General features: G+C 50.8%; 1 protein-coding gene across 2 annotated transcripts in view; it reads right to left on the bottom strand.

Annotated features, from left to right (window-relative positions):
- BRINP2 (BMP/retinoic acid inducible neural specific 2) overlaps window positions 1-17013 on the bottom strand; it is a 56632-nt gene that overhangs the window by 16185 nt on the left and 23434 nt on the right. The window contains exon 2 of one of the 2 annotated variants that reach the window (XM_054036373.1): window positions 14145-14466. In XM_054036373.1, coding sequence (XP_053892348.1) covers window positions 14145-14392 — 248 coding nt within the window. In that variant the 5' untranslated portion in view covers window positions 14393-14466. Of the gene's footprint in view, window positions 1-14129; window positions 14467-17013 lie in introns of both variants that reach the window. The other variant, XM_054036372.1, reaches the window with a different exon arrangement.

Raw genomic sequence — 17013 nt, 5'->3', positions numbered from 1 at the left:
GCTACGCGAATAGCGTAGCTGAATTCGACGTATCGGAGCCGACTTACCCCACTGTGAGGACGGCGGCAAAATCGACCTCTGCGGCTTCCCGTCAACGGCGCTTACTCCCACCTCCGCTGGTGGAGTAAGAGCGTCGATTCGGGGATCGATTGTTGTGTCCTGACGAGACACGATAATTCGATCCCCGAGAGATCGATTTCTACCCGCCGATTCAGACGGGTAGTGTAGACCTAGCCTCAGTTGCTGCTTACAGCCAGGGAAGTGCAGGTGGTGCTCCTGGCTGGCCAAAGGGAACTGCAGCACCACAGACAACTCAGTGCGGGCAGGGACTGGGGGAGCCAGAAAGAGCTGCTGGCTGGCTGTTGGGCCTGAACACAAAAGAGCCCTGAGGTAGGGTAAAGCTTTGGTGAAGGCTGGGGCTGCAGGAAAGTGGCCCCGGGAACTGAAAGTGGTTGTTAAAGGGACATGGTGGGATGTGGCTGTGATTCTTAGGGACCCTGGGTGGGGACCCAGAGTAGTGGGCGGGCCCAAGTCACCCCCCCCCCCATAGGCCACTGGGGAAGAGATCTACATTGTACAGTGATAAACTCCAGAAGGGGATCTGAACTGTTAAGAGGCTCAGCTGGGGCCAGAACAGACCAGAGAAGGAGAAGAACCTCCATGGAGGAGGCCCTGCGGGCACGGCTCCCTACCAGGGCCAGGAGCGCTGAAAGACTTTGTTGCACTGCTACCCCAGAAGGGCTCTGAGTTGTGTTCCATATACACGGTGTGAGACTTGGCTGGAGGGGTCACCACAGACTGACAGAGGTGCAGACACACCTAGCCAGAGGGTGCTCCTCAGAGGTGGGGTGCCACCCTGTTACATGCTGTACAGATAGGGAACTGAGGCACAGAACCCAGGGTCACAAAGGGAGTCAGTGGTAGAGCAGGGAATTGGATCCAAATCTCCTGCATTCCAGCCCAGGGCTGTAACCACAAGGCCAGCCTCTCTCTCCTTCAGCTACCACCTCACATCATCTCAGTTGCTTTCCCTTCGTACGTGGAGTCAGGTAAAGCCCGGCTCCCTCTATGCTCTGTCCTGCAGGCATGCTGGCTGCTTTTGTTGTGGAGTAGATGAGCCCCTGCCGGCATGCAGCACAATACAAATCCATGTCTATACGACAAGTCCCACATGTGTGCTGGAAACATCTCATTTGGAGGGAACTGGGCTAGGGATATTGCAATATCAGCTGGTTAAGTACGCCCACAGAGAACTGAATAGATTAGGGATTTAGCCAGAGTCTCTCATAACTGGCGGTAACAGACTATATCTAACAGGTCTAGCTCCCTCCAACGCGCCCCTCGTATGATCAATAACTCTGCTCTGGCAGCTGAGAGGAGAGACTGGAATGGAAACAATTCCAGCTCAGTTCAAAGGAGATGGGGGTGAGAGAGAATGGATGGAGGCTGCATGCACAGCTGCTATTCCAAAGACCAAGGCAAGAAGTTGAAATGAAACAACGTCAGCCTGGGAGTAAGGCACAGTGATGATGATGATGATGATGAACCACAGGTAAAGCTTCCCAAGGGATGCTCCATCACTCTGCAGCTTTAGCATGAGACTGCATGGATGGCCTCCTATAGGATATGCACTAGTTCCACCACACATTAAGGACCTGAAGTGGGGATCACTGGGTGATGTTCACTGGCCTGGGTGATGCAGAAGGTTGGACCAGATGATCACAATGATCCCTTCTGGCTTTCCAGTTTATGAATCTACCCATCCCCTGCTGCTGAGGCATCCAAACTCATTTCACATGTGAGCCAAATTCGAACCAGCGAATCCACTGGTAAAAAGGCCAATCCTGACGATTTGCAAGAAGCATTTACCACCCTTTGATCTAAATGGATTAACCCGTAGGCTACCACAGGCATTTCCCCACACCGCAGCCCAGTGAATGCTTAGGGGGACATAACCCCAGTCTCAGGGTTGATGGGTGGATGCATGTGAGAATGCTTACTACCAGCCCCAGCCAATGGTACACAACTTTGTAGGTAGTGTGGACAGGCTAAAAGTGCTATGTGGACTCGGCTGACAGCACAGTGATCCCATCCGGGAATTCTGCGGCTGAAATCTTTGCTCTGCTATGCAGCTGTGTGTATCAGCTATTCCTGGTGGGCAGGGCACTGGAAATGTTTCCAAGGTTAGATATACAGACCGGTACTCAGAGCTAAGGCAGACATGCCAAAACTTCAGGCTTGGTCCACTGACACCTCACCAGAGGGCTGCATCTAATCTGCAGGAACATTTGCCGAAGTTCAGAAATGAAAAATGCATGCACACAGCTATGCTGCTTGCTTCCCCTTTGCATCTCCAGTGATAGACAGGTGTGGACTGCTGGCTGATGGATTCCACCCACAAGACAAACTAGTAGCTGATCACAGTGTTCTCCTCATGCAGTTCCCACCCTGCAGATGTTTTCAGAGAGCGTGAGCTGAAGCCCACTGAAATCAGTGAAAAGACTCCTGATGGTTTTGTATTAGCCCCAAAGAAAGGCACATGATGCTCGGTATTATGGTAGCATGAGATCAGGGCCCCAGTATGCTGTGCACTGTACACACATGGCGAGAGAGTGCCTGCACCTTAGATCTTGCAGTCTAAATAGACAAGGAGTGGGAGGGGAAATAGATGAAGTGTTTTGCCCAAAGGCACTCAGCAGGTCAATGGCACAGCCAGGAAATAGAACCCAGGTCTACCGACTAGACCACACTGCTTGCTAATTATATCAGTTAAAAATTAAAGTTATAAACAAATGTAGGTAATCCCAGAGCCATTAGTTATAATAGCAAGCCAGTATGTATTACTGCTATGTGCAATAGTAATAAATTAATCCTAAATGGTCTGAACTATTTATAAATGCTATGGAACCATTCAGTTATAGGAACAGATCTTATGCCACATCCTGGGCCTGATTTTTCTCTGGTTTACACCCTTGACTTCATTGTCCTGATTTACACAGCTGTAGGTGAGAGGAGACTCAGTCCCCGGTATGCTAATATACTTACATGTAAATATAATTGTACATGGAGACTGACTAAATAAAAAGGATTTGGAAGGCTGGGGCTCTGGCCTGTTAAAATCATTTTCCCCGGCACTCTGCCCCTCCATGTCTAAGATACTGAACAATGGACTGTAGGACACGGCCGTTCTCTGGGCATGCCTGAGCCAAGGGGTCTGAGGTTTAAAATGTTATTACCCTGTAAATACAGTGTTATCTCTACCAGAAACAGTACTATAAAATCAGTGCCTGACACTGCTCCTATTGAAACTACAGGCAAAACTCCCACTGACCCGTCTGGGTCGGCTTATGAATGGGAGTAGGGCACAAGTCAGCAGGGGTCCTCAGGAATACCCTCCACAGGTGTCCACAGCCCCACCGCCCGGGGCTCTCCAAGCAATGTGAGGCTGCCAACTTGGCTGCTATCCCAGACAGGGCTGTTGCAGGAACGGGGTGGAAGGGAAGGCCCGATCTGATGCTTTCCCATGCAGCGTGGGAGTATGCTCAGCTATGCCACCTCCTGGAGGTGGGAATTCTGGGAATGGAGGGGGACAGGAAAGGAAACTAGAGTGTAAACAATGGAATTCAAACTCATAACCTCTCTTGGCACATAGCACCCTCCTTTACCCTCCCAGCACCTCTGGCAGGAAGGGACGTATTATCCCTATTTTACAAAGGAAGAACCGAAGCACTGAGAAACACCAAGTAACTTGCCTGAAGTCAAGCAGGCAGTCTATGGCTGAACTAGGAATTGACTCCAGATCTCCTGGGTCGCAACTCAGTGCCCTCTCCCCTAGATCATCCCTCCTACTCAGCTGTTACCCTGTCACAAGCCCTGCTAGTGCACAAGGGTTTATACCCACGCTTTGCCAAGCACTGCACCCCCCTGCCGTATTGAGGGGCACCATCAGGGGAAGGAGGTTGGCAGCATGTGCTGGCATTGGGTAATTTGGTAAGTAACATCTCAACATCTGCAGCCTGCAAAATGTGCCATATGGTACGTGCCAAGCCCCGTTTAACAGGACTCCCACATCCCTGGCACCATCTGCACTCACTGCAAGGTCGGCATAGAGGCAATTTACCAGCCCGCTGTGTTCCCAAACAATGGCCCTGTAAACAATGATTGGCCAATTTCATTCTAATCTTTGCAATTTTGCTCTAATTAAAATCAGGCTGTGGCTTTCAGCCGGTTTAATTAAGGGTGATTGGAAGAGATGGAGGAGAGGCTGGGGTGAGCGGCCAGCCGGAGTATCTGCCATCGCTCCAGTGATGGCACCCTGTGTGGGTTTTTATTAGGTTAAATGGGCAGCGCAACAGCCATGTCGGAGAGCAGACAAGCGCTTGAAGTTGCCGCTGTGAGACTGCAAAGCCCTGAGCAGCCAAGCGTGCCTGTGTTCTTCAAAATCGGCCTGGCCCAGAAATTATCACCACCGACAGCCCAGAGTCTATTCCAGAGGGAGAATGGAGGCTCAGGTTTGGCACTTTTTGTTCATTTTGGTCACTTGTTCCTTCCCATCACCACCTTTGGGCTGTGGGCCCAGCTCCTCTGAGGGGCCCAGCTGAACAGTGAATCAGTGAGAGGGGTGAAGTCTATGCAGGGGGGTGATGTGCTGGGAAGCAAGGAAGGGGAGGGTGGGAGAGGAAGATCACCCGTAGCCGGGAAGGACTGAGAAGAAGAGTCTGTCCAGGTGCTGAAGGAAGAAGACCAAAGGGTCTGCGTATGAGGAGCTGGGAGAAAGAGCAGGGACTGGTGTTTGGCATTAGGCCCCATTTATCCCACTCTCCCCTGCTTCTGACTATGTCTGAGATCCGTCCTCTTCCAGCCACAGGCGTGGGGGCCATGTCTCGGCAGAAGCCTTATGTCCCTTGCCTGGGGTACATGTCTCTCTGGAATAGCGTCCCCCTGCTTTGACCTGGCGGGGGAGGGGTGAAGAAACCTCTTGGCCCCATTTCCTCACCACAGACAAAGCCTCCTTTGCTCTGGCTAATGGGTTGGAGGGGCAGACACTCCTGCCATCAGGGGCTAGGCCTTGGCCTTTGTTGGATGGTTAGTGGTATGGACTGGGCACCTGTCAGAGGGGCTGAGTTTTGGCCTTGAGGACTTGCTCCTATGTCAGCATGTGTGAGGGCTTAGGAGTGAGAGATGCTTTATTCTGACAAACCTATTATACCCCATACATGGTCAGTGTCCCGTCCTCATCAGCAAAGCCCCCCCCCCCATTCCAGTGCTGGGCCCCCATACATCAACACCCCTAGGTTCTGTCCCACAGTAGGTCCCTGGCTCTTCCTGTGCCCACACACTGCCAAAGCACTGACACCCTGACCTGCCTCACCTCTGGCTGTGCCAACCAGAGCATTGCCCCGCTCCCTCAAGGCACCTCAGTCCTGATCTTTAGCAGTGCCTGCTCTTCCAGCTCCCCAATGTGACTTAATCAGCACTCCCGCCTATTCCAGTTCGTGGCCATGTGCTAGCTTAGCATGTGCCCCACAAACCTCCTCCCACACTTGATTCACACGGGACCAACAGCAAATCTGAACGCTGGGCTCCACCCAGAAAACAACAGCGCGACTCCCCAATGCCATGCAGGTCCTTCTCAGAGAGACTCTTTAGATCCAAGTGCAGAAGGCTCTGTCAAGTGGAGGTGGATTAGTTTACCCTGAGTTTTGCTGTTGTGCTATCAAAACAAATCCAAAGGGTTGCTAGCTGATTACATGCCTCGGAGGAGCTGAGAAACAATGGTTGCCTTAATCCATGTGGGGTTCTTTCTTCCTGTCTCACCTTCGTCACCAGCATTTTCTCCAGAGACCTTTGGGTCCCAGAGCAGCAGCATGGAGGCCAGGGTGGTGGTGGTGAAAATCAATCCCCTGAAGGCACCAGGATTCATAACAACAAGCTGATCACAGCACTGGCAGCAGCTGCTTTGTTTGTTGTCAAAAAGGGCCTTGTACTAGAATCTCTGCTTTTCTCTGCCTTTCAAAAACCACCTCCCCGGCTGTAAGGGTTTTGTACAGAAAAACCCCATATAGTCTTTTAGAGACAATTAGGTGCTGATGCTCATTAAAGTGAGAAACTGACAGCACTGATTAGAGGAAGGCAGAGTGTTAGGCAAGCAATGTGCAAGATTCCCACGCATACAGCTCTGCCAAAGTGCTTCCATCATGACCCCTGCTATTCCAGCCCTAAGTTTTCTGCTGGCTAGAAACATCAGATGCATCTAATTGTGGGTGGGTGGATGGGAGAAGGAAGAGGACAGTGAGCAAAAAGGGAGAAAAAAGCCCATCAGTGCCTATCTGAACAGCCTCCCGAGGTTAAAGGCTGCTAGGGTGTTATTAATCAGCAAACCCAACTGGTGTCATCACCCCCCTCTAACTGGAATTCTCACTGTTTCCAGTACACGCCTCCCCAGCTAGAGCTGACCTTCAATTAATAGTTCCCCAGGCTGTTCTGCTCGTTCATGGCTAGTGCAAGAGCTGGTTGAAAGAAGGGAAAGATTTTTTTCATGAGTGTTTTCAAAATTTTCTAAACAATTTTTCTTCTGACGGGTTCTAAAGGGTTTTCATTTCTTTGGAATATTTTGTGAAAATCTGTATTTAAAGTTATTTTGGTTTCAAAATTTTTCACTTTTTCCTCCAGTTTTTGGGAACCGGGGGGTGGTTTGTTTTCTGTGTTTTGCCCTCTTTTTCTCTCTTTTCCATTTTGCCACTAAAAAGGGAAGAGAAAAAGAGAGAAATAAAGGGGAAAATGAAAACTTGGACATGTTTGGATTTGGGGTTGTCCTGAAAAATGGATAACTTCAAAAAAAGCCCTGGGCCTGTGATATTTACATGCATGTAATAATATAATACATTGTATTATACCTTGCCCACAAAATGGGGTCCTAGTCTGTGACTGTTGCAATATAAATAATTACTACACCACAAAAACCTCCATTAAAAGAACATTATTAAGGTTGCAAAGTCAATTGTTCAAAAGTTAGGAAATGCTAGAATTAAGGTTGCCTGTCTGACCTTATTTTGGCCCCCTGTGCGTATGCTGTATGGTACAGTCTTTAATTATGTGATCACATACTATTTTTTCCTCCCGAGTCCTGTCTCCTTCAATGCACAGGATGGACAGTGCTTACTGAAGGAGCAGCTAGCCAATATTTTGTTTTCTCCTCATTGTTCAATGGGTAGCCTCAGGCCTTATTTACTGCACACTATTCCAACCCTGTCTGAAGACAGAATTATTAATTAAATGGGCTTCTCTGTGGTGCTTGTCACTACAGTATAGGAGTGCTTCACAAATATTAATTCATTGTCACAATACCCCTGTGAGATAAGGGAGTATTATCTCCATTTTCCAGATTAGGAGCACACAGAGATTAAAGTAAAAAATAATCACTAATTTAATAGATACCTAGGGCCCATTTTTTTAGAGAACTTAGTATTAATTTATAGTACATTATGTGTTTAAAGCACAGCCCATTGACTTTAGTTGCAGCGGTGCATACTCAGTGCTTCTGCAAATCAGATCACAGGATCTCAATTTGGGCACCCAAGAAAATGAGGAATACATAATTAGTGGCCCTCTGTGAAAAGTTGGGTTTAGGTGACTTGCCCAGCATCACACAGAATCTCTGTGGCAGAGGAAGGGATAGAATTCAGTTATCCAGGGCAGCATCTCACTGCCTTAGCCATGAGACCATTCTTTCTCTTCTTGCAATCCCCTGTCTCCTTCACTACACCATTCCCAATTCTGCAACAAATGAAGCAAGGTCCTACAGGCAACGGCCTCCTTCACTATACAGCCTGATTAGTCTCCAGAGCAGATCCATGCCACATACCAAATGAGGCAAGGGTTTTGTGGAAAAAAATTGTATGTGATCCTGTAATTAACAATGGTATCATAATGCATTTGCACAAGGGTGCCAAATTAAGATTACACACCAAACTTAATACTGGAATTTCCTAACTTTTGAGTGCTTGACTTTGCAACCTATGTCATTTTTAATGTGTGTGATTTCCTGAGTTTTTAAAAAAGCAAACAGAACAAACAGAAATTCTGTCACGTGGCATCATATTGACACCCCATATGATTCATTGCAGTCTGACATCACGCCCGCATAAAATAATGGAGCGGCTAATACAAGACCCAATTAATTAAGAACTAAAGGAGGGTAATATAATTAATGCCAATCAACATGGGTTTGTGGAAAACAGATTCTGTCAAACGAATCTGGATATATTTTTTGATGGGATTACACATTCAGTTGATAATAGTGTTGATGCAATATACTTAGACTTTTGTAAAGCATTTGACTTGATACCACACAACATTTTGATTACAAAACTAGAATGGGACCAAATAAATATGGCACAATTTGAATGGATTAAAAACTGGCTAACTGATAGATCTCAAATATAACTATATACACTGACTCATCATCGAGCAGGTGTGTTTCTAGTGAGGTCCTCTGGGGATCAGTTCTTGGCCCCAACATTTTTATCAATGACTTGGAAGAAAACATAAAATCATCACTGATAAAGTTTGCAGATGACCCAAAAATTGAGGGAGTGGTAAATAATGAAGAGGACAGGTCACTGACACAGAGTGCTCTGGATCGCTTGGCAAGCAGGGCACAAGCAAACAATATGAGTTTTGACACAGCTAAATGTAAATGGGTACCTCTAGGAACAAAGAACATAGGCCATACTTACAGGATGGGGCACTCTGCCCTGGGAAGCAGAGACTCTGAAAAAGATTTGGGGGTTATGGTGGATAATCAGCTGAACATGAGCTCCCAGTGCAAGGCTGTTGCAAAAAGGGCTAATGCAATCTTTGGATGCATAAACAGAATCACAAGTAGGAGTAGCGAGGTTATTTTACCCCGTATTTGGCACTGGTGCGACCACTGCTGGAATCCTGTGTCCAGTTCTTGTGTCCACAAATCAAGAAGGATGTTGATAAATCGGAGAGGATTCAGAGAAAAGCCATGAGAATGATTAGAGGATTAGAAAACATGCCTTACAGTGACAGACTCAAAGAGCTCCATCTATTTAGCTTAACAAAGAGAAGGTTAAAGGATGACTTGATCACAGTGTATAAGTACCAGCCTGATGAGCAAATATTGGCTAATGGGCTCTTCAGTTGTGCAGAGAAAGGGATAACAAGAAGCGGAAGCTAGACAAATTCAGACTGGAAATGTGTGTATTTTTAATAGTGAGGGTAATTAAGCATTGAAACAACTTCTAAGGGGTAATGGTGGATGCTCCATCACTGGAAATCTTTAGGTCTTTGGGTGTTTTGCTAAAAGCTCTGCTCTCAGAATTGTTTTTGGGGAAGTTCTCTGGCCTGTGTTACACAGGAGGTCAGACTAGATGATCCAGTGTTCCTTTCTGGCCTTGGAATCTCGGAATCAGCAGGGTTGGAACCCTTCGCTCCCGCACATAGATCTCTGCCACTGGAGCTGATGGAGGAACTGTAGTAGTAGTAGGTGGATAGCAGTATTAGTATATTAACCTCTTTCTGGACCACCACTAGAAGGGGGGGATGGGACAACTTGCCAGTGGGTTTCACAGCTCTTTGCTGACAGCGGAGGAATGACATGGCTCAGGAATTTTGGGCTCCATTCCAGGCTCTGGAGGGGTGTGCGCTAGTGGGCACAGACTCTTCTGCATCTGTTTCCCCACCACCCCAAGCTTGACCGTTTTGCACCGTTCCCTCCAATCTGTCCCTGTCCCAGTCCTGTTTCTTCCCCACTCCTGGCTCCTAATTCCAGTTCAGTTTGCCCCACATCGCTAATCCCAGTCTCCACTCTCAGGCCTCTCATCCCAGTCCCAGTTTCCTTGCTCAGCCAGTCCGAGTTCACCTCTCCCAACTCTTAATCCAATCTGTCTTCTCTCCTGTGGCTTTAGCCTCCAGTCAGCCCCTGCCAACTTGCCCACCTCCCCTGTCCCGAGTGGCTCCCTGACCCAGCTCATCATCTGATCTCAGTTCCCCCTCACACCCACTGGTTCCCAGTCTCTCCCTCATTTCCTTCCTCAGCTTCAGTCTCTCCTGGCTCCCACTCCAGTTTCCTTGCCTAGCCACTCCCAGTCTTTCCCCCCCATCCCAACTACCAGTCACATTTTCCCTCCCCTCTAGTCCCAGTCTCCTCCCAAGGCTCCTGGTCCCAATCTACTCCCTCAGGTCTGCCGCTTGTCCCCTCTATATTCAAACCAGGCAGCTTCCTCCGCTGTGGGGGCTAGGCCGAGCAGGGAGGTCATGGAGAGCACAGGAGAGCCCAGATCCCTGATCTCAGTTCCAGTGCCCATTCTGGCCAGGCCCGGCCTGTAGCAGCCTGGAGCTGCAGTTGCAGCAAAAGTCCTGCTCAGCCCCAGGTTGGAGCATGTTCGGTGTGGATGAAATGTTCAGGGAATTTACCTTTGAAGCGCTAGCCAGTCTCTATAAAATACCTCTAGGGAGGAGGGTGTAGATTAGATTGGTCTCCATTGATTCTGTGCTAGCTCCCATTCTGAGAGTCGCCTGGGCTTTGTGACATAGACTCTGCTGGTTCAGAATTGAACGGAGACCCGCCAGAATCCTTTCCCATAGGCCACCCAGGGCCGGCTCCAGGCACCAGGCAACCAAGCACATGCTTGGGGCGGCACCTGGTAAAGGGCGGCGGGGGGAGCACGGCATTCCGCGGGGCGGGGGGCGCTCCGGCGGCGCGGTGGCGCTGGGGGGGCGGGGTCTGGCAGCGCTTGGCGGGGGTCAGGGGCGGGCTCCTGCGGCCCGGCGCTCGGCGCTGGGGGGGGGGAGTGTTTCCGGTGGCGCTCGGCAGGGGGGGCAGGCTCCGGCGGGGGGGGGGCAGGCTCCAGCGGGGGCGCGGCGCGGCACTCGGCGGAGGCGGCACTTTTTTTTGCTGCTTGGGGCAGCAAAAAAGTTAGAGCTGGCCCTGAGGCCACCACATCGATCCTGGGGTTATGACTTTGGGTCGCCACTTACCACAGCCCACCTGAGGGCCAGGGCAAGGGGAGTCAGTTCCATCAACCCCAAGCCCATGTGCTTCCCAACACTCCTGTCATTTACTCCAGATGTCTGGGGCGGGCCATGGCTGAACCAGGCAGGAAAATAGGTCAGCAGAAGAGCTATTTAAGGGTGAAATCCACGACGCCCTATGCAGGAAACCAGCACAAAGCCTAGGCACCACTGAAGCCTGAGGACTTAAGCAGGGCTAAAAGTGACATACAGGCCATGTCCGTTTCACCCCTGGTGTGAGGAAGTCAGGGATTCCCTGTGCCAGCGAGGAATCCAGCTGAGCTTCCAGCAGGTGACCGGACAGGTGCACAAAACACCACCCAGATTTCACTTCCCCAATAGTTTTGTGCTCATGCTTTCCCAGTGAGCAATGTCCTCTCCAGTAGCCACCCAGCCCTGGGTCCCCTGCCCTCTGTACACTGGTGCTAACAAGCAGCTCCTTTCCCCACTTCTGTCACCCAAACGCGCTCTGGCACTGCAGTGACAGCCGTGGCAGATTAAAGCAGAGTTTTCCCAATGCTGAAAGCAAGATGTGGATTGCCTTCAAATAGTCATCTTTTCTTTTCTTTTCTCCCCCCATCCCTGCCTCCAGCAGACACTCTCTCTGTGCCTCACAGACAATCATGGTTTTTGCAACACGCCTTCTCTCCAGAATCTGCTCTTCTGAAAGGGTGTAGAAATTAACCCTTTGTGTGCGGCAGCAGGGTGAAGATGCCTTGTCTCTTCTTTCTCTCCTGGAGGAATCCTGTGAGACGCCTGGGTTTCACTTGGACAGAATGGGGCAGCCTTTTCCTAATTGCTGACCCAAGGCTAGACTGGAGCAAGGAGCCATCTTTCCCCTGCCTTGTGTCCAGCGTGCAAGGGTAAGGAAGTATCACAGCCCCTGTGCTCAGGACAGTGGAAGGAGCGCTCCCTCCTACCAACCCCCAGGGACATGGAAGAGGGAAGCCAGGGCTCCATTTCCCCTCTTTACTGATCACTGCAGCTGGCTGGGCAGATTGGGGGGGGGGGGGGAGAGGAGGAATATTTTAAACCATTCTAAGAGATGGTACAGGGACAGTGCATGTGTAACCCATGGAGCGAATGGGGCTCTATGTCCCCCTCTAGTGGCTGCTCCACATCAGAGGTAATGGCCCTACTATAGCCTCTCATGCTTTTAGCTTTGTAAGTCCCAGGCTCAAACCCCAAGTTGGAGGAAGGGCTGTACTTTCCCAAGCCAAATCTCTCCCTGAGGTAATACAGCTCCAGGTGGCCCCTCAACACAGGCCATTGTGCCAAGCACCCATCCTGGCCCGTCGCTGCGAGAACGACATGCTAACAGCCTTTCCCTGCTGCGCACAAGGGCGTTGAAAGATTGCATTCTGGGAGCTGGCCAAGCACTCAGAGATGCTCAGATGGCCAGGCTAGAGACATGAAAAGTGGTGTTATTGGAGCTATAACTGTTATTGCTGCCTATAAAATGATCCAGCCCTTTATCAAAGCCCATCACGCTGCCTGACTTGCTCCTGCAAGGCTCAGCACCACAGCCCCGCTTCTGCCATAAGCTCCATGAATAACCTGTCCCCTGTTTGCTCTACATATGCAATCAGGATGGCCTATAAATAGCACGTCTTTTCCAGTGCTCTCTGAAGTCACAGTAAGGTCTGACGGCATCGTGGGGTTATTTGCCTGCCTGTTTTTTTTTTCTTTCGCAATCACATTTAGCTTTGGTTCAACCCGTTTGTGCACTGAGCTGCCTGCTCTAGATTCCAAGGCCTGGCTCGCTACTGCACCCATCAGAATTCATCTTGCTCCTGCCCTGGGATCAGCTCTGTGCCAGCTGGTGAGGTGAATGACACTGAAGCCTCATTGATTTGCACTTGCTGGCCCAGATTATGCTGAGTACAGTGGAAAGGGGGAGGAGGAGAGCTTTTGGGAGCCAGTTGTGGCCAGTTACAGCTTCCTGAATCTCTGCCCTTGGACTCAGAACAGCTTAGAGCAGCATCAAACTGCACCAGCTGGCTATGGCCCATAGGGACCACATGGCAGCTGGAAACTGCCAAAGGACTAGGCATATTGGTCACTCCACTTGCTGCTTCCTTCCACCTTTACATTGACATGCCCTCTGCACTACTTGGGATATCCCCAAGAAAGCATGGAGGGCGGTTTCTTCTCCCTTGGCATCCCCTGAGCGGCACCCAAGGACGGAAGATCTGAGAATCTGGACTGTTGGCGTTATTTATTTCTAGTAGAAGAGAGGCTAGAGGCTGCAACTGAGATTAGGGCCTCACCGTACCCAGCCCATAGTGCAAGCCAGTCTCCGTCCTGAGGAGCATTGGGTCTGAACAGCCTGGCCTAAAAGCTCATGTCTGACTGGGACAGGCTTTGCCAGAGTTAGTGACTCCATGAGTAAATGAACAAAGACAATACCTAAAAACCCATCCTGAGATCTAGCACCCCCAAACAGGCTTTGTTCAGTTATTTAGACAAAAGGGGTTCAATTATGTATGACAATATTTCCTTGTTAACTAGCTCCACCTCTCAGTCGGCTGAAGCCCCAGGGTGGTCAGTGGAGTATAGCAGGGAGGTTAGCAAGGGTCGGGTGTATTTGCTTTGAAAACTCCTTGGGCCTAATCCAGCCCTAGCTTTAATGAATTTGATCCTTTCTATTTAAACTGCAAATCCAGGGCCAAACACCACTTGCAGCCATGTGTGTGTCATTGAGAAGGCAGAGTTTGGCTCACACTGGGTGATCTTCTAGCGTTATCCCCAGTGGTAATGTACAAATGCGCAGCAGAGTTGGGACAGTGGCTCCTGAGGATTTGCCAGGATCTGTTTGCAGTCACCCAATTCATGGGAGGGCGATGGGGGAAGATTCACCCCATGGGGGCTTACATGGGAATTAAGAGGTGAACAGCACTCCTATCTGAGCAGATCTGTTCTATTCCACTAGAGGGCAGCAATGCACACACGTGCGCATACACATGCTAGCTCATCATATTTGCCTGCCCCACCCTGTCTCTCTTTTCTCCCCTCCTCTCCGAGCGCATTCACCTCGCCCCTGTAGAGAGACAGCCCGCTAGGGAAGGAATGGCAGCTCCCCCTCTCACCTGTAGATCCTGTACCTGGTGGTGAAACCCTGCCGGTAGCGCTCGGCGAAGTCAGTGTATTCCTGAGCTCGGTGAAATGGTCCCCGGTCGGTGAGCAGCCAGTCCAGCGGCGCCTGGCCGGGGGAGGAGGAGGCGGCATGCTGGTCAGGCACCGGGCCGGCAGCGGCGGCGGCTACCAACCCCCGGCAGCACAGACTCAGGACCAATAGCGGCAATGCCCATGGGACCATCAGCCGGAGCCCTTCAAACTGCTGCCACCTCATGCTTCTCCTGCGCGGTTGGCTTCTTCATTCTCTCGCCACTCTCTCCCCCTCGGCGCTCCTCAGGACCTCCGACGCTGCAACGGCACGAGGGGAAGGGCGTTAGTGAGAGAGACCGACAGGCAGAGAACCCACTGGTAGCCTACATGCTCTTATGCTAGGTACTGGGGAGAAACACATGGCAGGCACATAGCTAGGTCTGAACCCTGTCGGTGGCTGTTTGTTCTACCCTGAGTTTGGCACTTGTCAGTGTGTTTGGCACTGGTGAAAGGTGCTGGACTCCAAAGTCCTCTCTTTACCAGAACAACTACCACTGGGCAATATCAGGACAGGCTTGCCCCACGCTGCCCCACCAGCGTAGCTCAGCTCCCATGAGTAGGGGAAATTCCTTCTCCTGGCCCTGTTCTGGCCTTGAGCTGTGGCTGCTGACCAGAGTGCTCCGGGTCTCGGCTGTGGTGGTGTAGAAAGATGCAAAGGGAGAAGGTGCAGGGCTCCAGGACAGGGGGAATTCACAGGGTCTGGGGACAAAGCTGCAAAATGCAATACCACTTTGACAGATTCCAGAGGGCATCGGGCGTGTCACTCCTCCCAGTTTCATCCAGTTCACTAAACGCCCTGCCATTTGGCAAAATGGTGCCTATGGTGACCTTCCAAGACAGGCCTGGCCCAAAGGAAGCTCCTTGTCCATCCTGCCACAAGGCATTTTTGCAATGTGTCACTATGGATGTGACCTCTTGGGCAGCTCCAGTGGAGATTTCAATGGGCTTCCATGGATTTAGGAGCTGAGACCTAGCGTCTTATCTCAGGGTGTGCATCCAACCCCGAGGAGTCATAGCTACTTGCTTGGGGACCAGTTCCCTTTAGCATCACTGTATCCCAAACCACGCTCAGCTGCTACCTTGCTCCTCAATTCTGTGACACGCTTCCCGACCCTCCCTCCTTTGCTGCATGGATGCTCCTACCCTCTGACTGGACCTGCCATGCACACAGAGGAGTGGACTCGTGCTCTGGACGGGGTGCACAGTCCCGAAAGCCGCTATCTAGCATGTGCTCACTCTGCACAAACCTACTGCGCCCAGCTAAGTCCTTTGGTCCAGGGTTCTGATTGTTGAGGAAATGAAACGCTCAGTAACAGTGAGGGGAACAATGTGTGAGCATCGCAGCCCTGACTGCCAAAGCAACTAGACAAATAAAAAAAACCCAGACAGCCAGAAAACCAAACAAACCAATAAACTGTTGAAGAAACGTGTATCATTTCCAACCAAGGCCAGAGCTCTGCAAAGCAGCGCTTCCATTTAAGCACCAAAGTGGTTAGAAAATTGGGCCAGGAGCATCCCTCTGGGAGTGGCTGGGTGGCAAGTGCTTTGTAAAGGTCACTCTCACGGGAGGGTGCTGAGCACTTGACAATTTGGTCCTGAGCGTCTTCTTTTCCTGGGGATGGTACCCGATGTCCAGTCCAGGCAGGCAAAGAAATCCTCTTTCACAACCATTTCCTAAGTGCATTAGCACATAGAGAAGGGCAGGTAAAATGGGATTGAGGGGCCCCTTTATTTGTCTAATAGGGCAGCCTGTCGCTTTAAGGGTCAGCTGGCCCTGTCCAGTGAGCCCCATCTGTGCCATAATTAGCTGCCTCTCCTCCTGAGGAGGTGGGACTAATGGGGCGGGTGTGAGTATGGCAAACAGCTGGGCTTTGTAAAGAGGCTTGAGAGGCACAGTTCTGGGAGCAAGCTGTGGTAGTGACTGCAGAAAGCAGGCTCCTCTGGCAGGGGGCAGCGTAGGTCCCTGAGATATGGCCTGCAGGAAGGTCCCTGAGAGAAGCTTGTGGGCTCCACAGGGAGGGAAGGCAGTGGGGGAAAGCTGCTAGGAGAGAAAGAGCCTCTGTGGAGAAAGTGCCCTGCTAAAGGAGCAAGAACTCTACAGGCCTGTGGGAGTAGGGGGCAAAGAGCAGGGAACTCCCAACGAGTGATAGACTCTGAGAGAGACTCCAAAGGAAGCATCCTGGGATCCAAGTCTCTAAAAAAGACAGAAAGCCTTCAAGATAGCCTAGAAGGAGCAGAGAACTAAGCCCACAAGGTGGGTGGAAGAACAAGACTTCTGTTATCCTGGAAGGGGCCTGAACTTGAAAGGTGACCTAGCTGGAAGGCTGGTCCCCAGAAGATCCAGCCTGTTGCAGAACCAGCTTGACTGACAACCGGGTTCTGCGACTAGTGGCAGCCTTTATTTACACTGTATTGGTTCTGCCAACAAGGGATCTGATACTGGAGCAGCCTTAATGAGAGACCAAAGTCTCCCATCCCTCTGGTGGCTGGCTGGGTCAGCATTTTGCTCATAACCAGAGCTGACCTCAAAGGAAGACCCTCATGGCCCCTTGGCAGGGAGTGACCCAATAGGGGTCATCCTGCCAAGGCCGGCTCCAGGCACCAGCAAAGGAAGCAGGTGCGTGGGGCGGCCATTGGAAAGGGGCGGCACGTCCGGGTCTTCGGCAGCAATTTGGCGGCGGGTCCCTCACTCCCTCTCAGAGGGAAGGACCCGCCGCCAAATTGCCACCAAAGAATGAAGCGGCGCGGTAGAGCTGCCGCCGAAGTGCCGCCAATCACGGCTTTATTTATTTATTTTTTTTTTTT

This window comes from Malaclemys terrapin, chromosome 8 (assembly GCF_027887155.1).
Source record: "Malaclemys terrapin pileata isolate rMalTer1 chromosome 8, rMalTer1.hap1, whole genome shotgun sequence".
Lineage (NCBI taxonomy): Eukaryota > Metazoa > Chordata > Testudines > Emydidae > Malaclemys > Malaclemys terrapin.
This window is presented reverse-complemented; position numbering and strand designations above follow the sequence as displayed.